General features: G+C 42.1%; 1 protein-coding gene across 2 annotated transcripts in view; it reads left to right on the plus strand.

The window, feature by feature from the left end:
- dner (delta/notch-like EGF repeat containing) overlaps nucleotides 1-24,124 on the plus strand; it is a 220,659-nt gene that overhangs the window by 162,429 nt on the left and 34,106 nt on the right. For both annotated transcript variants that reach the window (XM_078410395.1, XM_078410396.1), the window contains exons 6-7: nucleotides 1,089-1,242; nucleotides 11,663-11,776. In XM_078410395.1, coding sequence (XP_078266521.1) covers nucleotides 1,089-1,242; nucleotides 11,663-11,776 — 268 coding nt within the window. The remainder of the gene's footprint in view (nucleotides 1-1,088; nucleotides 1,243-11,662; nucleotides 11,777-24,124) is intronic.

A 24,124-nucleotide genomic window follows, 5' to 3' on the forward strand; every position in this document is an offset into this window, starting at 1 on the left:
TATTTCCTTGCAACATTCAGCAAGAAATATAGTTAAATATATTCTGAAGAAGGGTATTGACCCGAAGCATCACCCTTTCCTTCTCTCCAGAGATGCTGCCTGTCCCACTGTTACTCCAGCATTTTGTGTCTACCATCAATATAGTTCAACTTCTACCTTGTAACCACCATCTTGTACAAGTACAGCAACAAAAAATTTTTTTTTTTAAAAAAACAGATTTATTATTTTGTTTTATTGGAAGCATTTGTGTGAAAAAAATATGACAATTTTGTAGCTTTATGAACAGCTTCAATTTTAACACTTTTCTAAAAGGGCATTTAATTAAAAAGAGAGAGAGAAAGAAGGAAAAGAGAAAGAAAAAAGAAAAAAGAAAAAAGAAAAAAGAAAAAAGGGGAGATAGACCCAACAACCCACCCATGTGCCCGCTCACCCAGCCCTACGAGTGATTTTGAATTGCGTTTAAATATTGTATTGTTCGAGAAAATCAATAAAAGGTGACCATATTTTTAAAAATTGCTTCAGTTTGTCATTCGAGATAAACCGAATTCTCTCTAAATGTAATGTGTCCGTCATTTCTGTAATCCACATCTTCACTGGGGGAACTTCAACACTTTTCCAGAATTTAAGTACGAGTTTTTTTGCTAATATTAGTCCATAGCCGACAAAGCGTCGCTGAAAAACAGTCAATGTACTACATGCTTCTGATATTCCCAGTATTATCTAATGGGTCTAATGGGATTTTCAGTATATTGGAGAAAACGTTGAATATTTCCGTCCAAAAACTTTCTATTTCTGTCCGTAGTACGAAACTATGGATTAAAGTGGCTTCTTGGAATTGACACTTATCGCAAAGAGGAGAAGCACTGGGGGAAACTTTGTTCAGTTTGGTTTTTGAATAGTATAACCTGTACAGCACTTTGAACTGTATCAGGCAATGTCTGGCATCTAAGGAGCAAGTATGGATATGTTACCAGCCATTATGTACCACCCTCATACCAGTAAATGTTTTCAGCCTGCTCACCTTCATATATATATTATTTTACTTGACTACTGTATTTAAGATTATCACTACGCACATGTTTTTATAGGTCACCTTCTTTTGTGACTGTGAGGAGGGACACGTTGGGCTGTTCTGTGAAGAATTTGATGCCTGCCATAACATCCAGTGCCTGCGTAATGGAACTTGTTTGGACATTAAAGAGGGGAACAACCTTAGGAACTTCACCTGTGTCTGCCCACCAGGTATGCATGATTTGTTTGGTCGTGTTATGATCATCAAGATGTCAAATTAAACACCATCGAATGCCAAAGCCAAATGCAGATTCCATTTATGAAGCTCTCTGTATCATATAGAACAAAGAACAGTATAGCACAAGAACAAGCTCTGTGGCCCACAATATCTGGGTTAATCATGATGCCAATACCATCTCTCATCTACCTGGGCACAATACATATCCCTTCATTCTCTGCATATCCGTATGGCTATCCAAAAGCCTCTTAAATGCTGCTATCATATCTGCCTCCAACACCAAGCCTGGCAGTGCGTTCCAGGCACTCACCACCCTCCGTGTAAAAAAAAGGTTGTCGTGCGCATCTCCTTTAAACTGTTACTAATGGCTTTTTCCTTATTTATTGCGTGGAATCTGGGCACAGCGGAAAAGGGCCATTATTTACTGGCCGTTCATTTATTTATAACCTAAGAGTGGCAATCCCTAGAGAGCTAGTTGCACGCTTATCAAAACATTGAGCTGGAAAGACGCTGCCTGTGGTCCCACCTGCCCACATTCAGCTGCTCCAGCTGCAATGGCCTGTACTCACTGGACCTATTCACCCTGAAGTCTGGCGGCAAGGGATTGGGTGACATAGTGTCACAGTCCTGACCCCTGACCACCGTCATTGTAAAGCAACTTTTCAGAGACAAGGGCTGTGGTAGAGTTGCTGCCTTACAGTGCCAGAGACCCGGGTTCGATCTTGACTGTGGCTACTTGTCTGTACGGGGTCTGTACTTTCTCCCTGTGACCATGTGGGGGTGCTCCGGTTTCCTTCCACAGTTCAAAGACGTACAGGTTTGTAGGTTAATTGGCTTCTGTAAATCGACCCTAGTGTGTAGGATAGAACGAGTGTACTGGGATCACTGATCGGCGTGGACTCGGTGGGCCGAAGGGCCTATTTCCACGCTGTATCTCTAAACTAAACTAAACTAATTTAAACAAGAAAAAGCAGTTTTAAAAAATTACTTTTTACAGAAATAATTACAGAAAAATAGAAAGAAAGTGCACAAAAGGTGACAATCGGAAATGGAAATAAAATTTTGATATGGAAAGCAAAGTAGAAACTGCTTTCTTTAAAGAAAAAATCCCATAGTGTAAGACTATTTGGCCTATCGTTCCCAAAGGTCATTTTCAGAGACATATACCTTGGCTTTCTACTGAAGGACCAAACTCTGTCTTCATTGATGAAGGCAAATAAAGCAAAAAGCTCACAAAATACACGTCATTCCTTTCATGACCTGCGAGTAAATAATAAACAGGTCAATTTTGGTGTTTTCTATCATAAAATAATATCCTCATCCATGTTATGAGGATAGATTTTGAAACAAGATTAACAACACACTCCATTATAATGGGGAAAATTAGATAATTTCTAGCATGAGCAGTTAAGTAAGAAAGTCAAGACTTTGCTGTCAGAGATAGCTTGTTCCTTCAGAAGGGGAGCCCATTTCAATAAACTCACCACTGAAGGGAATTTGAAGTAGTTACCCACAGGTTCTGCTAATGATGATGCATCAAGAAATAACTGAGCTTGTAAGTGATGTGATAATTTAGAGTTTAGAGATACAGCATAGAAACAGGCCCTTCGGCCCAACGAATCCATGAATCCACATCAACCATCTATCACCTGTTTACACTAGTTCTGTTATCCCACCTTCTCATTCACTCACTGAGCACTAGAGGCAGATTACAGAGACCAATTAACATACAAATGCACACGTCTTTGGGATGTGTTTACTGATGGAATCACACAAATTACTGCTAAACAACTGCTGTTTTCTCACATTTTAAATTTATACAAATGGAGATATCTCCTCATAAGAAAACTAGTATTGGAGTTTTTTTTTTTTTAAATTTGCCTTTTCTTTCATTTCTTTCTTGTTAATCTGGGTTTTGCCTCCCACTCTGGTCATGTTTGAAATCTCCTCCTTTAACTTCTGAGTTCAGACTCTGCTGCCTCCGATTCTCAGTTACATACCAAAGACATGAAGCTTTATTACTTTAATCAGCCTCTGTAAATTGCCCCTCGTGTGTAGGGAGTGGATGAGAAAGATGAGATAACATAGAACTGGTGTGAACGGGTGATCAGTGATCGACGTGGATTCAGTAGTCCGAAGGGCGTGTTTCCATGCTCTACATTTTTACATCGCCCTTTAATTGATTAAAATTTCCATCTTAAATCCATATAGATTTGTTGGAGTTTAATGCAGATGTTGCAAGATGTTGCATTTTGCGAAGTCAAACCAGGGCCGGACCTTCACAGTGAATAGCAGAGCCTGGAGAGTGTTCTAGAGCAGAGGGATTTAGGAGTGCAGGTATATAGTTTGTAGAAAGTGGCATCACAGGTCGATAGGGTGATCAAGAGCCTTTCAGTACATTGGCCTTCATTAGTCAAGGTATTGAGTGTAGAAGTTGCAATGTTGTACAAGATGTTGGTGAGGATACAGTTGGAATATTGAGTTCGATTTTGGTCACCCTGCTAGGTGTGGAAGGATGTTGGAAAGAGTGCAGAGAAAATTTACATTGCCAGGATTTGAGGGCCTAAGCTATAGGGAGAGGTTAGGTAGGCTAGGATTTGATTCCTTGGAGTGCAGGAGGCTAAGGGGTGATCTTATAGTGGTGTATAAGATCATGAGGGGAATAGTCAGGCTCAATGCACAGTCTTTTTTACCCAGAGTAGGGGAATGACGATCCAAAGGACATGGGTTTAAGGTGAGAGGGGAAAGATTTAATCGGACCTGAGGGGAAACTTTTTCACTCTGAGGGTGGTGGGTTTATGGAATGAGCTGCCATTGGAGGTAGTTGAGGCAGATACTATAACAGTACCATTAGCAAATTTGCAGATGATACAAAGCTGGGTGGTAGTGTGAACTGTGAGGAAGATGCTATGAGGTTGCAGGGTGACTTGGACAGGTTGTGTGAGTGGGCGGATGCATGGCAGATGCAGTTTAATGTGGATAATTGTGAGGTTATCCACTTTGGTGGTAAGAATAGGAAGGCAGAGTATTATCTGAATGGTGTCAAGTTAGGAACAGGGGACGTACAACGAGATCTGGGTGTCCTAGTGCATCAGTCACTGAAAGGAAGCATGCAGGTACAGCAGGGAGTGAAGAAAGCCAATTGAATGTTGGCCTTCATAACAAGGGCGGCACAGTAGCGCAGCGGTAGAGTTGCTGCTTTACAGCGAATGCAGCGCCGGAGACTCAGGTTCGATCCTGACTACGGGTGCTGCACTGTAAGGAGTTTGTACGTTCTCCCCGTGACCTGCGTGGGTTTTCTCCGAGATCTTCGGTTTCCTCCCACACTCCAAAGACGTACAGGTATGTAGGTTAATTGGCTGGGTAAATGTAAAAATTGGCCCTAGTGGGTGTAGGATAGTGTTAATGTACGGGGATCGCTGGGCGGCACGGACTTGGAGGGCCGAATAGGCCTGTTTCCGGCTGTATAGATATGATATGATATGATATGATATGAAGAGGAGTTGAGTATAGGAGCAAAGAGGTCCTTCTGCAGTTGTACAGGGCCCTAGTGAGACCGCACCTGGAGTACTGTGTGCAGTTTTGGTCTCCAAATTTGAGGAAGGATATTCTTGCTATTGAGGGCGTGCAGCGTAGGTTTACTAGGTTAATTCCCGGAATGGCGGGACTATCATATGTTGAAAGACTGGAGCGACTAGGCTTGTATACACTGGAATTTAGAAGGATGAGAGGAGATCTTATCGAAATGTATAAGATTATTAAGAGGTTGGACACGTTAGAGGCAGGAAACATGTTCCCAATGTTGGGGGAGTCCAGAACAAGGGGCACAGTTTAAGAATAAGGGGTAGGCCATTTAGAACTGAGATGAGGAAAAACTTTTTCAGTCAGAGAGTTGTGAATCTGTGGAATTCTCTGCCTCAGAAAGCAGTGGAGGCCAATTCTCTGAATGCATTCAAGAGAGAGCTGGATAGAGCTCTTAAGGATAGCGGAGTCAGGGGGTTTGGGGAGAAGGCAGGAACGGGGTACTGATTGAGAATGATCAGCCATGATCACATTGAATGGCGGTGCTGGCTCGAAGGGCCGAATGGCCTCCTCCTGCACCTATTGTCTATTGTCTATTGTCTATAACAGCATTTAAAAGACATTTGGACTGGTACACGGGAGGAAAGGTTTAGAGGGATATGGATTAAACGCGGGCAAGTGGGACTAGCGTAGATGGGACATCATGGTCGGCGTGGGCAAGTTGGATAAAAGGGCCTGTTTCGATGCTGTTTAACTCTGACACTATGACTGATGTCACTTCCCAGATATTGTTATTCTAACTCCATTGGGGCATTGCAGGGGACCTTAGTTCAAACTTTCAACCATTGTTAGAGCTACCATATACAGCAATGCTTTCAAAGTACCAAAGCACTGGATTACGTTCCCTGGAAAATGTGTCTTCCATCTACCCTTAATCCGTCAGATCACCTAACACAGTTCTGTACCTCTGCCTAACTTCTCAATATCTCTGAAGAAGATAAAGAGGTCAATAGCACTCCCCATTATGATAGGGAAAATTAGATAATAATTTTTGGTGTGATTGGTTAAACAAGAAACTTGCTGTCAGATATATCTTGTTTCTTCACAAAGTGCTTTGTTACAACCCTTGCCGATACGCTCAGCACTGAAGCATTTGCCCACAGGTTCCACATAAAGGGCAATGTCTCATGATGAGGCTTTTTGCTCAATGGTTTCTGAAATGTCCTCCTTCTCCAGGAAACATGGCTTCCCCTCTGTCACAGTTCATGAAGCCTCACACACATTTCATCCATTTCCTGTACATCTGCTCTCACACCTCTCTCAAAAGTGAACGGCAGTAGAGTTCTCTTGGTCCTCACCTTTCACCCTACATCTCCACATCCAACATATCATTCTACGCATGCCACAACATAGTTCCACCACCAGTCATGTCTTACCTTCTCACCCCTTTCTGCGGGGACCGCTCTCTGCATGACTCTCTGGTCCGTTCATCCCTCCCTGCCCACCGCCTCCTGTTCCCTGACACTTGCCCCAGCAACCATGGAGGCGTGACATCCATCCCTTCACCTCCTCTCTCACTAGCATTAATATCTCCACCAGATGCTGAAATCCATTCAAGAATAGTCTAGAGAATCTTTCAGTTGCCTTGTACAGTCATGAGACATTTGACTCTTAACATAATTTATAATATTGCAACTGCAATGATTAATTCTTCACTGTGAGCCTCTAAAAGAGGCCTTTTATTTTCATTAAGTCTGATACGTGCTTGTAAGAACTGTGTTCTTTTAACTTATGTCAGCAAATTTGTTCCAATCTAAAATCCTGCTGACAACTTCTTTCTGTAGTTTGTGGTTCAATATGAAATAAGCAGAGAAACATTTGTAAATGAAAATGACAGCTACGAGTGCAGTTTTAAATATTATAAATTGTTTTCAGTTGATATATTTTTTGGTTGCTCAGCCTTTTAGTTTTATACTTGAAAAACAGCCACCTTGTGAGCGACTTAGATCAATAAAGCATCGTTAATAATCGCACCATTTTTCTGAAAATATCCATTACTGTCACTACAGTGCTATATTGCATAGGATCTTCATAGGGTTAGCTGGTCGATGCATCAGGCAAAGCCACTGGCTGTTCCGAGACTAAAAATAGATGATGTTGAAATATCGGAAGAGTGTCAATTAAACAGCCTATTATTGTGATGAGAAGATACATCATATGAAGGAGAAGTGGTCACAAATAATAACAGGCACGACTTCTTCCATGAACACATTCTAATGAATTCCATCATTGCAAGAAATCTCTCATATTGTAAAATAAATTAGATAATTAGTTACCGGGTGACATGGTGGTGCAGTGGCAGAGTTGCTGCCTAACAACACCAGAGATGCGGGTTTGATCCTGAATAAGGATAGTGCTAGTGTACAGGTGATCGCCAGTCAGCATGGACTCAGTGGGGCTGAAGGGCCTGTTTCAATGCTGTATCTCTAAACGAAACTAAACTAAACTAGTCCTGTGGTTAGTTTATTATACATATATTTACAGACACCTGATGTGACTTTTTTTGTTTTCTATAAATACTTCACTAGTTTCACGAGCAGTACAGAAACAAGCCATTCGACCCATCTTCTCCATGTCAACTATCCAGTACTAGCATCACTAATCCATTTATCAGCACTTGGTCCAAAGCCTTCTCTGCATGGGCAATGCAAGACCTTTATCTAGGTTTTAGCTAAATGCTGTGAAAGTACCAGCCTCCACCACCCGCACAAGCAGTGCGTTCTTTGTTCTGAAATGTATTGCTATCCCTCTTACTGTCCTGTGATAGGTGCAACTACACTACCTTTCCCCATAACGGACAGAGATGAGAAATATTCATTTCAGACTTCACCTATATCTTCCAATTCCACACACAGATTGCCTCTCTGATACATAGAAGCACAGAAAATAGGTGCAGGAGTAGGCCATTCGGCCCTTTGAACCAGCACCGCAATTCAATATGATCATGGCTGATCATTCAAAATCAGTACCCTGTTCCTGCTTTCCCCCAATATCCCTTGATTCCATTAGTCCGAAGAGCTATATCTAACTCTCTCTTGAACACATCCAGTGAATTGGCCTCCTGTGGCAGAGATTCACAACTCTCTGGGTGAAAAAGTTTTTCCTCATCTCAGTCCTAAATGGTCTACCCCTTATTCTTAAATTGTGACCCCCCTGGTTATGGACTCCCCCAACATCGGGAACATTTTTCTTGCATCTAGGCTGTCCAATCCGTTAAGAATTTTATATATTTCTATAAGATTCCCTCTCATCCTTCTAAATAATGGGCTCCACTCTACTCCGATTATCACTTAAAAACTCTGGGATTATCTTTGGTCTTGCCCACCAGTGTATTTAATGCCCTCTCTTCACCCACTGAAGTCCTCCCTTGTTCTCCCTACACATTCTATACTTCTATCAAAAGCTTTTTACATTTACACCTAAAGTTGTGATTTACCCCATTATTTTTACTTTCAAAGAATTACGTACATATCTGATTATGCGCCTCCTTATTTTATGAAATCTCCAGCATTTACTTGTTTTTCTTCAGGACTTTCACATCAATTTGGAAATTATTTTTTGATGCATTTACAGCAAACATTTGACAGCAAAGCTGTAACAAATTAATTATGTTTTACTTGTGAGAGAAAGTGGCTGTCATCGCGATAAGGATAAAGAGTGGGTGTGTGTAGAGTACTTGTAGTTTATTCCACTTACATTACAAATATGTAAACCAGATTTGTTCTTATAAAAAGTTTAATACTACATGTAACCATGATATTTCTTCAGTAGGTTTAATATTTTATTTTATTCAAAGTGGAGACAGTGTGACTGATTTGAAACTAAATAAAACTTTACAGAAAATGCTGACAGAAAAGCAGAAATTGCTTTAGGGCTGAACCACCTACCTCATTGGAAACTTTTGAACTATCTTTAATCGGACTTTATTGGACTTTATCTCGCACTAAATCTTGTATCCTTTATCTGTAATTGTGGACAGGATTGTAATCATATATAGTCTTTTTCTAACTAGATAGCATGCAAACAAGAGCTTTTCACTGTACCTCGGTACAGGTGGAAATAAGAAACAAAACTAAACTAAAACTTACGGCTTAAGAGGCAGAATGTTGAATCATACTGGTCTTTATGTTGACTAATATTTCCTTTTCCTCTGGAAGGAATTACATTTGTGTTTTTCCAAACACAAACAAATCCGGGCAAATGTCTTCTTCACTACAACAAAGGCTTTCACCTAAAATATGTCAGTATCGTAAATTCTCCAAAATATATAATGGGAATCTGGCGCACTGCCACCTATGGCGGACTGAATGTTTGTGTAGAAAGTGGATATCAAGAACATCTTCTAGAATGTGTGAAAGATAAAGATGATTTTGTTTGTGGAGGGAACTCCCGATCTCAGGTCCAAGGCAGCTGATGATACAGCGACTAGTGGAGCATCAATAAAAATTAGGATCCAGAAACGGTGGAAGATCTGGCTGCAGTGAGGACTCCTGGCCAAGTAAATTAGCCCAGAGGCTGAGATGGTGGAAGAAGACCTGAACATCCTGCCATGTTCTGAATTCATTACATACGCAGATGTAGAGGGGTCAAGCTCACATCTCCGCTGAGAATTGATCATTCAGAATCAGAGAGGGAAATATTAGGAGGGATAGCAAAAACATTGCATGGGGTGGTTCTGAGGAAGTGCCTGGGGAAGTGAGGATGTTTCCAGAAGTGGGAGAGTCTAGGACCAGAGGGCACAGCCTCAGAATGAAATGATGTACCTTTAGAATGGAGATGAGGAGACATTTGTTTAGCCAGAGGGTGGTGAATCTGTGGAATTAATTGCCACAGACGGCGATGGAGGCCAATTAATTGGCTATTTTTAAAGCGCGGATTGATTAGTAAGGGCATCAAAGGTTATGGAGAGAAGCCAGGAGAATGGGGTTGAGGGAAAAATAGATCAGCCACAATTGAATGGCAGAGCAAATTCAATGGGCCAAATGACCTAATTCTGCATCTACGTCTTATGGTCTATGGTCTGAAGTGCGGAGTCAGAAGGACCTGGAAGACATTTTCTGAGGAGTTTCTGAGCTGTTTAAGATGGCAATTTAAGAAATCTGAATGGAAGAAAAAATTGTGTCTTTGTAGAAAGACTGTAAGTGGCAAAGGATGACTTGTACCGGGTAACGTTGAGTCAGAAGGAGTCGGTGCTTGTTCGGAGAGAAATTAAGAACATGAATTACATGTGGATCTCAATTTGTTGGTCCTGATGAAAGGTTATTAATCTGAATCCTCAGATATCTCTCTCTCTCCAGATGCTGCCTGACCTGCTGACTTTCTGTTCACTTTGGCACATGTGTGATTTATTACATGGCAAGCCAATCAGATAAATAATTTAATTATTTAATTAGTAAAATTGTTAGATCAATTTATATTGTAGTTGAGGGGATTAGCAAAGGAGTAGATTTATGTTCAGTTAAAATTCAAAAGACCATAGCATGCTTACAGCAGAGGAGGTAGTCATTTGGTCCATTGAGTCCACACTGGTTCTATATGAGCAGTCCATCTACCCTCCCCCTCCTCTCCCCCTCCTCCTTCACATACAAAGCCCTAAACGGGCTTGTCCCCCCTCCCCCATATCAAAAATCTTCTAACCCACCACTCTATCTCCAGGTCCCTCAGGTCGGCCGACTTGGGGCTACTGACTATCCCGCGGTCTAGGCTTAAGCTCAGGGGTGACCGTGCTTTTGCGGTTGCAGCTCCTAGACTGTGGAACAGCATCCCTCTCCCCATCAGAACTGCCCCCTCCATCGACTCCTTTAAGTCCAGGCTCAAAACCTATTTCTACTCCCTAGCGTTTGAGGCCCTCTGAGGGGGCGCTGTGAACTGTTTATGTATGTGCTGTTATGTTTGTGTGCCATTGTATGTTCGTTTTTAGTACCTGAACTGATGTACAGCACTTTGGTCAACGTGGGTTGTTTTTAAATGTGCTCTACAAATAAAATTGACTTGACTTGACTTGCCCCCCTTGCTTACCTCTACTATATACCAACATATAATTTCCTTCCTTTGCTTAGTATCAGCACAGCATCAGTATCAGCGTGGAACTATCACCAAGCTAATGCCTCATAAAATTTAAAAATGTACAGAGGTAAATTGATAATTTATCTGATAAGGTTAGGGTCAGCCAGGTTAGTGTTAGTTTAGTTTAGTTTAGATTATTGTCACTTGCACCGAGGTACAGTGAAAAGCTTTTGCTGTGTGCTAACCAGTCAGCGGAAAGTCCATACATGATTACAATCGCCATCCACAGTGTACAGATACATGATAACGGAATGATGTGAATAATGTTTACTGCAAGATAAAGTCCAGTAAAGTCCAATCAAAAATAGTCCAAGCGTCTCCAATGAGGTAGATAGTAGCTCAGGACTGCTCTCTAGTTTGTTGGTAGGATGGTTCCGTTGCCTGATAAGTAGAAAGATAATTGGTTTAGTGGTTTTGCCTGAGGTATAACTGTTGGCCATGTACTCTGCTAATTTCCAGAAGTGGAAATATTGAATAACTGATAAAGGTTTTCTTCCGATTGGGAGAAATAGTTATGTTCTATGGAAAGTAGACACAAAATGTTGGAGTAACTCAGTGAGAGAAGGAATGGGTGACGTTTCGTGTCAAGACCCTTCTTCAGACTGAAGAAGGGTCTTGACCCGAAACATCACCCATTCCTTCTCTCCAGAGATGCTGCCTGTCCAGCTGAGTTCCTCCAACATTTTGTGTCTATCTTCGATTTAAACCAGCACCTGCAGTTCTTTCCTACACATTATATTCTATGGATCCTCTTTACGTTGCCAGGTTACACGGGAGAACTGTGCCAGACTCAGATTGATCACTGTCTCTCCAAGCCCTGTGAAAATGGAGCTACCTGCATGACCAGAGGAACAGGATTCAGCTGCCTCTGTCCAGAAGGTAAGATTTCAACACGAGCGGCACATAAAATATTCCTCAGTGATGTGTTTTGGTGTCAAAAGGGAGTTGATTCCCTTGATCTCCAAAAGCCAGTGGATGTAGTGTATCTAGACTTTCAGAAAGCCTTTGATAAGGTCCCACACGGGAGATTGGTGAGCAAAATTAGAGCACATGCTATTGGGGGTAGGGTGTTGACATGGATAGAAAATTGGTTGGCAGACAGGAAGCAAAGAGTAGGAGTAAACGGGTCCTTTTCAGAATGGCAGGCAGTGGCGAGTGGAGTGCCGCAAGGCTCGGTGTTGGGGCCGCAACTGTTTACCATATATATAATGATTTGGATGAAGGAATTAGAAGTAACACTAGCAAGTTTGCAGATGGCACAAAGCTGGGTGGCAGTGTGAACTGTGAAGAGGATGTTAGGAGGTTGCAGGGTGACCTGGACAGGTTGAGTGAGTGGGCAGATGCGTGGCAGATACAGTATAATATAGATAAATGTGAGGTTATCCACTTTGGTGGCAAAAACAAGGAGGCAGATTATTATCAATGGTGTCAGGTTAGTTAAGGGGGAAGTGCAACGAGACCTGGGTGTTCTTGTACACCAGTCACTGAAAGCTGGCGTGCAGGTACAGCAGGCAGTGAAGAAAGCTAATGGCATGTTGGCCTTCATAAGGAGAGGATTTCAGTATAGGAGTGAAGAGGTTCTGCTGCAGTTGTATAGGGCCCTGGTAAGACCACATCTGGAGTATTGTGTACAGTTTTGGTCTCCTAATTTGAGGAAGGACATCCTTGTAATTGAGGCAGTGCAGCGTAGGTTCACGAGATTGATCCCTGGGATGGCGGGGCTGTCATATGAGGAAAGATTGAAAAGACTGGGCTTGTATTCACTGGAGTTTAGAAGGATGAGGGGGGATCCTATAGAGACATATACAATTATAAAAGGACTGGACAAGCTAGATGTAGGAAAAAATTTCCCAATGTTGGGTGAGTCCAGAACCAGGGGCCACAGTCTTAGAATAAAGGGGAGGCCATTTAAAACTGAGGTGAGAAGAAACTTTTTCACTCAGAGAGTTGTGAATTTGTGGAATTCTCTGACACAGAAGGCAGTGGAGGCCAAATCACTGGATGAATTTAAGAGAGAGTTAGATAGAGTTCTGGGGGCTAGTGGAACCAAGGGATATGGGGAGAAGTTGGGCACAGGTTACTGATTGTGGATGATCAGCCATAATCACAGTGAATGGCGATGCTGGCTCGAATGGCCTCCTCCTGCACCTATTTTCTATGTTTCTATGATTCCATAGAGTAACCCTCTCCACTTCTAGGTCTTTAGACTTTCGAGATACAACGTGGATGGCCCTTTGGCCATCGAGTCTGTGCCGACCGGCGATCACCCTGTACACTAACACCATCCTATGCACTAGGGCCAATTTTTACAGAAGCCAATTAACCTTGGAATGTCCTTGGAGTGTGGGAGGAAACCGGAGCACCCGGAGAAAATGCACGCGGTCACATGGAAAACGTACAAACTCTGTTCAGACAGCACCTGTAGTCAGGATCAAACCTGGGTCTCTGGTGCTGTAAGGCAGCAACTCTACCACTGTGCCACTGTGCCACCCTAACGTCATAGAGTCACAGAGTTAGTGGGATAACATAGAACTAGTGTACGGGAGATCGATGATCAGCATGGGATCGGTGGGGTGAAGGGCCTGTTTCAACACTATATCTCTAAACTAAACTAAACTAAACTAAACTTAACTAAACTTAACTAAACTAAACTAAACTAAACTAAGTTTCAGGTTGAAGACTTCATCAGAACAGGGAAGGAGAGAAAAGGGGCTTGTTAAATTGCAGCGACACTGATTATTTTTCCTTTTTTTCTATTCTCTGGGAGTGGTAGCCATGCTTAGTCTGACCTGCCGGACATGAATTCCTGCTCCAAAATGTTTGTGCCTAATTAATTTTCCAGTTTTACACCGCTCCCTTTGAAGGCTGTCAAAAGTTGAAGTGGAGCCAAAGGTGTGTATCTAGCTGCACTGAGCCCTCACCTCCAACTTCCACCTTGAATAACCCTCATTAATATATCATTGGCAGCGGACAATGCTCCTACAATTGGCATTGAGAATCATCATTCATCCCAAAATAAGCATCTTTGTGGTGCTGCTCGTGCAAGTAATGTGCCATGCACAGCTGGCATCAATTATTGCTGCAAATCTGGCAGCAAATGTTCCACTGGGAAAGTCTTACATAATTCCACATACTTTGACTTTGCCTGTAGTCTAGCACCTTATCCTCTCTCTTTCCCTTTTGCCCATCCCCTTCAGTGATCATCCGGCACTGAAACAGGCCCTTTCGTTCATCTTGTCCATGCCAACCAAAATGCCTTCCGGAGCTAGTCTCATTTGCCTGCATTTGGCCCACAACCCTCAAAGCTTTTCTTATCCACATGTCTTCCAAACATTGTACTTGCTATTGAGGGAGCGCAGCGTAGGTTCACCAGGTTCATTCCCAGGATGGCAGGACTGACATTTGATGAACGAATGGATCGACTGGGCTTGTATTCACTGGAATTTAGAAGAATGAGAGGGGATCTTAGAGAAACATATAAAATTCTTAAGGGATTGGACAGGCGAGATGCAGGAAAAACGTTCCCCATGTTGGGGGAGTCCAGAACCAGGGGTCACGGTTTTAAGAATAAGGGGTAGGCCTTTTAGGACTAAGATGAGGAAAAAAAAATTCACCCAGAGAGTTGTGAATCTGTGGAATTCTCTGCCACAGAAGTCGTGAACCAGAGGACATAGGTTTAAGGTGAGAGGGAAAAATTTAATACGAACCTGAGGGGCAACTTTTTCCACACAAAGGGTGGTGGGTCTATGCCAGAGGAGGTAGCTGAGGCAGGTACTATCACAACATTTAAAAGACATTTGGACAGGTATATGGATTGGAGAGGTTTATAAGTATATAGGCCAAATGCAGGTAGGTGAGGCATCTTGGTCGACATGGGCATGTTGGGCCGAAGGGCCTATTTCCACGCTGTTTGGCTCCATGATTCTATGAGAGGGTTTGAGCTGGTTTTGCTTTGTTTCGCAGGAGGCGTGATAGGTGGACAAAGCTGAGTGGGTGGAGTTTCTGTTGATGGAATGTGTTGTGATGGGGGAATTGTATAGGGTGGCACGTGGATAAGCATTTACCTCAGAATGTGTGGAGTTGGATAAAGCAATGGGCAGTTTGGGCACATCGTGCATGAACATTAAGCATTGTTTGCAATGTTCCATTATGCAAAGGGTTATTGAAGTGCAAAGTACTGCTGTTGAAGGAGATTGGAGAAGGAGACAATAAAGGAAACAGGACACAGAGTATCTTAAACTGGAACAGTGAAAGGTCGCAGGGCAGTATGAACGGCTTGATTTGGAATATTGAGCCGGTCAGTTGTTTGAGCTTTCTTGGTAAAACATTAAGTACTTCGAAAATCGTTTAAAGATAAATGTGCAGGAAGATCTAACAAATATCAAGTAATAATGGTCAAATACCCCAGCTGATTTGGACGAAGGATAAATGCTGGCCAGGAGATGAGGAAAGTCATCCTGGCTGTTATGACTTTATACTCTTAAAGATAAATGAGCTGGCGTTTGAAAGCGTATTTCAGGAGAACAGGGATTCACACCGAAGGGCAGGGGAAATGATTTTACATTGATGTTTGTAGGTTAATTAGTTTCTATAAATTGCCCCGAGTGCATAGGCTACGAAAGTGGGGTAACATTGAACTAATATACAGTTGATCATTGGTCAGCATGGACTCAGTGAGGCAAAGGGCCTGTTTCCATGCCGTATCACTAAACTAAACTAAACTAAACTAAACTAAACTAAACTAAACTAAACTAAAGAGAGAGCAAGTAGAATGGATGGATGCACTGAATGAGAATGTGATTCAAGGGGAAAGAGAAAGGGCAGTGAAGGGAATAGTGGCTGTAGAAAGGTTTGGGTGTTAGTGAATGTATTAAGTAATTCAGTCTCTCTATATATATATATATAAGGAAGTCAGCACCTCTTTTCGATGATTACCAGGGATACATGAAAAATACCCTGAACCACTTTGGTTGGGACATCTTTCAGGCATTCCTACCAACCCCTTTGACCAGGAATACTGTATGGCACAGAATCTAGTCCACATGAGTGATTTGGATCCATTTTCTCCAAGCTCCCATGTCTAACGTAGTTTGGTAACATCTTTCTCATATCCAACCCAAAGGAAAAGGAGATTGAGATAATAATAATAATAATAACAAAGCAAAGAGAAAAGATCAGGAATAATTTGAAAATATAGCAGAGGCAAGAGAGGTTCTGTGTTGGAGATGCAAGAGACTGCAGATGCTGGAATCTTGAGCAAAACACAGTGCTGGAGGAACTCAATGGGTCAGGCATCCGAAGAGGAAATGGATAGATGACGTTTTGGATTTTGACCCTTCTTTAGATGGGTTGTATATTGCATGCAATGGGATGAGATATTAACACACGCACACAATGACTTTTGCACCCTGATAAATAAACTGATTTTTCCACAGATTTATTTAATATCTTTACTGAGAGTGTAATGAAATACTGTTTGGTGCATACCTCTGGCCTTGATTTCATTGATTTTTAAGAATGCTAAAACAGCTTTATTTTTATTTTTTTCTTTTGAGCTCCTCAAGAACATCCTTCAGGAAATCCACAGATTTTAATCTATAATCATGCAGATGTTTCAGATCTGCTTCATGACCTTATACATCTTGTATGGGGCTACAATGTTTTGGCTTTAATTTGCAACAATTCAACATCTGGCTCCATTGACAAGAAGCAGCTGGGCTTCGTTGGTCTGATACTGTACTCAGCAATTTTAAATCCTTGATAATTGCTTGCACTCAATTGAATGATGTAAGATCGGGAAAACCAACACCTCCTTTCAAAAGGAGAAGTGACCATCATACCAAGTCAGACAGCAAACAAACAAGTTGACAAATCTGGGAAAACAATTGAGTAAAATGAACAAAAGATAGACACAAAATGCTGGAGTAACTCAGCGGGACAGGCAGCATCTCTGGAGAGAAGGAATTGGTGACGTTTCGGGTTGAGACCTTCAGACTGACATCAGGGGGAGGGAGATAGATAGATGAGGAAGTGTGAAGGAGTGAAAACTGGGCAAAGGGAATGGAGATCAAGGAAAATGTAGAATATATCATTGCTAGCTGGGAGAAGGTAACAACAAAGCAAACAGAGATAAAAATGTAATCAGAGACAGTAAGACTGGTCGGAGAAGTGGGAAGGGGAGGATGGAGAGAGAGGGAAAGCAAAGTTAGAGAAGTCAATCTTCATACCGCTGGGGTGCAAGCTGCCCAAGCGAAATATGAGGTGCTGTTCCTCCAATTTGCGCTTGTATGAATGAAGAAGTATACTTGAAGAACTTGAAGACGATGAAGAACTATACTTCATAGTCTGAAGGAGGGTCTCGACCTGAAACGTCACCCATTCCTTTTCTCCAGAGATGCTTCCTGACCCGCTGAGTTACTCCAGCATTTTGCGTCTATCTAAGGAAGGGAGAAAACTTTAGGAATTCTATAGGAATTCTGCTTAACTAGCTACTCTGCTCTAGGAAATGGATCAATTTTGCCTCTGTAACGTGTCAGGGTTTCTTTGTTGAAATCAGACGTCTGCAATTTTGAGCAGTGCTTTATAATCTAGAATGACATTCCAGTGCAGTGGTAAATAAATACTACATTGTCAGAGCTGTGTCCTGGCTTTATCTAAACAAATAGAAAGCAACTCTTGAAACATCATGGCCAAACACTTAATTGTTAAACAACAGGGTCCCATAACTTTATCTAATCTCTGCTGTCAACTCTGAGTGTAATGTTGCCAGTGCAAGATCATTGCAGTATTTCAGAGAGAAACGACTAACATGCAGAAAAAAATGATCTGGCCATTTAACTTATTTCTGGCATCTTGCCATGTACTGCTTTATTTCGTTACAATGATGACTACATTAAGGTAGCTTAGGTCATAAGGTCATAGGTCATAAGTGATAGGAGTAGAATTAGGCTATTTGGCCCATCAAGTCTACTCCGCCATTCAATCATGGCTGATCTATCTCTCCCTCCTAACCCCATTCTCGTGCCTTCTCCCCATAAGCCCTGACACCCATTCTATTCACGAATCTATCTATTTCTGCCTTAAAAATATCCAATGACTTGGCTTCCACAGCATTCTGTGGTAAAGAATTCCACAGACTCACCACCCTCTGACTAAAGAAATTCCTCCTCAGCTCTTTCCTAGAGGAACCTCCTTTAATTCTGAGGCAATGACCTCTAGTCCTAGACTCTCCCACTGTGGAAACACCCTCTCCACATCCACTCTATCCAAGCCCTTCACTATTCGGTAAGTTTCAATGAGGTCCCCCCCATTCTTCCAAACTCCAGCGAGTACAGGCCCAGTGCTGTCAAATGCTCATCATTGGTTAACCCACTCATTCCTGGGATCATTCTTGTAAACCTCCTCTGGACCCTCTCCAGAGCCAGCACATCCTTCCTCAGATTATGGTGCCCAGAATTGCTCACAAAACTCTAAATGCGGCCTGACCAATACCTTACTGAACCTCAACATTACATCCCTGTTTTTGTATTCTAGCCCTCTTGAAATAAATGCTAGCATTGCGATTGCCTTCTTTACTACCGATTCAACTTGCAAATTAACGTTTTGGGAATCTCCCAAGTCCCTTTGCTGGATTTCAGGATTCTCTCATCATTTAGAAAATAGTCTACATGACTCCACACTTTGTTGCACTCTATTCCATCTGCCACTTCCCTGCCCACTCTCCCAACCTGCCCACGTCCTCTGCAGAGTCCCTGCTTTCTCTACATTACCTGCCCCTCCACCTATTTTCATATCATCCGCAAACTTGGCCACAAAGCCTTCAATCCCCTCATCCAAATCATTAATATACAACGTGAAGAGTAGCAGCCCCAGCACTGACCTCAGCTTCTAAGGTGCAAAGCTATTGGGGTCAGTCTTCTACCGCAAAGGAGTCTCTTGCCCAGAGTGGGGGAATCGAGAACCAGAGGGTATAGGTTTAAGGAGAAGGGGGAAAGTTTTTATTGGAATCTGATGGGTGTGCTTTTCACACAAAGGGTGATGGAACAAGCTGCCGGAGGAGGTAGTTGAGGCTGGAACTATCGCAACATTTAAGAAACAATTATACAGGTACATGGATGTGACAATTTTAGAAAGATATCATCCAAGTGGGACTAGTGTAGATGGGACATGTTGGTCGTTGTGGGCAAGTGGGCTAAACGACCTGCTTCCACACTGTATCACTCTATGTGAGCGCAAATTCTCCGCAGCAATGACCCATGGTCAATGCTGGCCACACTGATGTGGAGGAAACAGCCAGAAAATGTGGTTCAAGCCGTTAATGGAGAAAACACTGAGCAACACTGGTATCAGGACACCACCATGTATTGGCTTGTCAGACTCTCTGGGAAGCCAGAAAGAAATCCAGAATTTTTGCAACTCAGTCGATCACCAAACATTTTAACTCCCCTTCCTATTCCCATACTGACCTTTCTGTCCTGGGCCTCCAGTGTCAGAGTGAGGCCACAGGCAAATTGGAGGAACAGCACCTCGTATTTCTCTTGGGCAGCTTACAATCCAGCAGTATGAACATTGATTTCTCTAATTTCAAATAACCCTTGCATTCCCTCCTTCCCCCTCCGCCACCCTTGTTCCCCTGTTCACATCCTTGTATCCCTTCCTTATCACCTCTTCCCCAGCCAACAATGGGCCATTGTGGGCTCCACCCTTCATTGGTGATCTGTTGCCAGCCCTGCTTTGTTCTGGCCTTTTTTTTTACCTCCAGTTCCCTCCACTCTATTTTCAGTCCAAAGAAGGGTCCCGACCCGAAACATCACACATCCTTTTTCTCCAGAAATGCTGCCTGGCCCGCTGAGTTACTCCAGCACTTTGTGTAAGAAAATAACTGCAGATGCTGGTACAAATCGAAGGTATTCACAAAATGCTGGAGTAATTCAGCAGGTCAGACAGCATCTCAGAAGAGAAGGAATGGGTGAATTCCTTTTTTATGCTCATTTACTGAAGCTGTGCAGCAAAAGTATGCAACTGCACAAATTTACATTATTTGGGTTGGTAACATTTGTTTTTAGTTTATAAAGCATTTTGAATTTACAATTTTCATTACATTCCCTAAGACAAAATTGTTACCAACAAATAAAATACTGGCTGTAAATAATTTTTGAGTTCATTTTCCCCTGCTATTCACTCGAAGCAACCCCAGAATCTAATAGCTACATCTGCCGTGAAAGGCAGCTAGAATATCTAAATAAATTTCATGCATCAGTAAGGACAGACAAATGCAACATATATAATCGATCCCCCTGGACATTGTAACATCTGGGGCCCATTTTTAATGATTTAGATAAAATACATTTTAACTCACTCACCACAGAAGGGCAATTTGTTCCATATCACAACATGAAAATGTTTGAAATGAAGAATAATAAAATAAGCATTAGTGAGTAATCAGAACTTACTTCCTCTCACTTGATTTTGATTTAAGAAAGCAAAATTAGAATAGTTAGCTATTTGCAACTAAATTACAGTTTGGAATTACTACCTTAAGTAAGGACTTGAATTTATATAGCACCTTCTGGGATGGCAGGTTGATCCCAATTACTTCAGAGCCAATAAGCTACTTTTGGAATTAAGTCTTCATTGGAATATAAGGAATGTGTGAGAGGCGTGGTCTCACAAATAGATGTGATTAGAATAGCCAGAATGATTTTTTATTTGATATAAACTGAGTGATAAATGTTGAACTGTGAATAATGCACTGGGCATTTGAGTGTGACTGTTCGTGCTATTGATGTCTTTGAATATGGCACAACTTTATGAAGCAATGTCCAATTCCAGTTGCTTTTATTTTAATAATTTCTTTTGAAATAACTCTTTCAGTAAGGAACTGAATTCCAAAATCGTCACTGACATTTGCTCGTTTCTCTTGAACAAACCTCACTGGATAGCCACATTTTCATAAAACGTTGTTATTCTTTAGTTTAGTTTAGCGAAACAGCATGTAAACATGCCCTTCGGCCCACCCGAGTCCACACTGACCATCGATCACCCATACACTAGTTCTATGTTATCCCACTTTCGTATCCGACACACTAGGGGCAGTTTACAGAAGCTAATTAAGCTAAAAACCTGCTCGTCTTTGGAATGTGGGGAAAAAAACGGAGTTTAAAAGTAACATTAGCAAATTTGCAGATGATACAAAGTTGGGTGGTAGTGTGAACTGTGAGGAAGATGCTATGAGGTTGCAGGGTGACTTGGACAGGTTGTGTGAGTGGGCGGATGCATGGCAGATGCAGTTTAAGGTGGATAAGTGTGAGGTTATCCACTTTGGTGGTAAGAATAGGAAGGCAGATTATTATCTGAATGGTGTCAAGTTAGGAAAAGGGGACGTACAACGCGAGCTGGGTGTCCTAGTGCATCAGTCACTGAAAGGAAGCATGCTGGTACAGCAGGCAGTGAAGAAAGTCAATGGAATGTTGGCCTTCATAACAAGAGGAGTTGAGTATAGGTACAAAGAGGTCCTTCTGCATTTGTACAGGGCCCTAGTGAGACCGCACTTGGAGTACTGTGTGCAGTTTTGGTTTACTAGGTTAATTCCCGGAATGGCGGGACTGTCATATGTTGAAAGACTGGAGCGACTAGGCTTGTATACACTGGAATTTAGAAGGATGAGAGGGGATCTTATCGAAACGTATAAGATTATTAAGGGGTTGGATACGTTAGAGGCAGGAAACATGTTCCCAATGTTGAGGGAGTCCAGAACAAGGGGCCACAGTTTAAGAATAAGGGGTAGGCCATTTAGAACGGAGATGAGGAAAAACCTTTTCAGTCAGAGAGTTGTGAATCTGTGGAATTCTCTGCCTCAGAAGGCAGTGCAGACCAATTCTCTGAATGCATTCAAGAGAGAGCTAGATAGAACCCTTAAGGATAGCGGAGTCAGGGGGTATGGGGAGAAGGCAGGAACGGGGTACTGATTGAGAATGATCAGCCATGATCACATTGAATGGCGGTGCTGGCTCGAAGGGCCGAACGGCCTACTCCTGCACCTATTGTCTATTGTCTATTCCCGGAGAAAACCCACACGATCACGGGGAGAACATACAAACTCCGACAGGCAGCACGCGTAGTCACGTTCACAAGTTAAAGGAGTCTTCGGCCTATCGAGTCTACTCCTCCATTCAATCGTGGCTGATCTCTCCTCCTAATCCCATTTTCCTGCCTTTTCCCCTAACCCTTGACACCTGTTCTAATCAAGAATTTGTCTATCTCTGCCTTGAAAATATCCACTGACTTGGCCTCCACAGCCCTCTGTGGCAATGAGTTCCACAGATACCGCCTGATCAAAGAAGTTCCTCCCTTTCTAAAAGAGCGCCCTTTAATTCTGAGGCTATGGCCTTTGGTCCTCTCCCACCAGTGGAAACATCCTTTTTCACATCGACTCTATCTATGCCTTTCTTTATTCTGTAAGTTTCTATGAGGTCCCCCCCCTCAACCTTCTAAACTCCAGCGAGTCGAGGCCCAGTGCTGTCAAACGCTCATCATATGCTAACCCACTCATTCCTGGAATCATTCTTGTAAACCTTCTCTGGACCCTCTCCAGAGCCAGCACATCCTCAGATATGGGGCCCATATTTGCTCGTACCTGGGTCTCTGGCACTGTGAGGCAGCAACTCCATCGCGGCTCCACTGTGCCACCCCCATGGTCTATCGGTGAATTCTGCTACAGTAAGACAGCCGGGTAACTGGAGAACTCTAATCAGCAATTTGGAAACTGAAAAAACGAGTGCCAAGGATGCTCACGAACATTGAGGTAATGAAATGCAAGGAGATATGGAGGATGTTATATTACATGTTTAGGAAGGAACTGCAGATGCTGGTTCAAACCGAAGATAGACACAAATAGCTGGAGTAACAGCGGGTCAGACAGCATCTCTGAAGAAAAGGAATAGTTAGCTTTTCGGGCAGAGAGCCTTCTTCAGTCTGTTTAGTTCTTCAATCTTCATGTGCTATTACATTTTAGAAATGGTTTTATAAATGTGGTGGCATAAACTCACTTCCAGAGATGTAATATAATGAGTTTGAGAAAGGTCCTTGTCTAACGAAGCAGCCATTAATTCTACACAAAGCAAGTGCTCTTTATTACTTCATGCATCGCTAGGATGATTACAGCTATGGTAATTTAAAAATCCAAGTGCCAAAAACTGTTCAAATAATTCTGTAATCACAATAGAGACAAACTGTTTTGAAACTCAGACCTGACTCCATGCCTGTGTTTTCATATGATAGCATAGTGTTTTAGCAGCCCTAAAATAAATCAACTTGCTGCCCCTGCTTCTGGAGTGCGTTGTTACTGCACTGATCCTTTAATAGGCTTGTGCAGTGTTCAAGCAGATTAAACTTTTTTTTTTTCAGTTAACATAATTGTTTCTCTCAGTTATCAAGATGCCTTGGTAATTGGACGTCTCTATAAGATGCAGAACTGCAAAAGCTGAATCAGGGATTAACCTGCCAGCTCCACGAGACTCAGACACAAAGAAACGTGGGAGATTAAAAGCCAGTGTGAGGATTTGCATTTATTTCGCAGCTGTAATTTTGTGACGTATCTCAACCGGCAGTAAATAACGGGCATGTGAGGAAAAACAGCCAAAACGCTCTTCAAGTAGGATGGTCTTAAAGGAGGAGATAGAAGTTGAGAAGGTTTGAGAAGCTGTCCCAGACAGTGATTTCCTGGCAAGTGAATGTGTAATCACTTACCGATGGACTGAGAAATGCACAATAGATCAATTAGGAGGAACACGGTTTTTGGGAGTGAATCGCTTTTCGATTAATTCACAAATATCTGCATGGATATATAATTCATAATCCAATATGGAGCCATGTCAAATTCTGTGTGAGTTACACAACATAATTAACTCATTTGATTTTTTTATAACACGTTTAGATATTCACTCAGCAATTGAATCAAAACAAAAGATAATTACGACAAAATCAAAATAACTGAATGATTCATTGTAAACGATGCTGTTGTTTCAAAGGTAATATTTAGGAGTGGAGAGATTTTATATGCTTTGATTATTGCAACTTAAATAAAAGGGCAATACTTTACACCTGTATAAGACTTTTCTAAATGAATTGGAAAACTTAAATCAGAAATCCCACTGAGGTGATATGGAAAGGGTGAGGAGTTAATTTTGATATCAAAATTATCTATGAATCATATCCTCATATTGTCAT

This window comes from Rhinoraja longicauda, chromosome 13, assembly GCF_053455715.1.
Source record: "Rhinoraja longicauda isolate Sanriku21f chromosome 13, sRhiLon1.1, whole genome shotgun sequence".
Taxonomy (NCBI): Eukaryota; Metazoa; Chordata; class Chondrichthyes; order Rajiformes; family Arhynchobatidae; genus Rhinoraja; species Rhinoraja longicauda.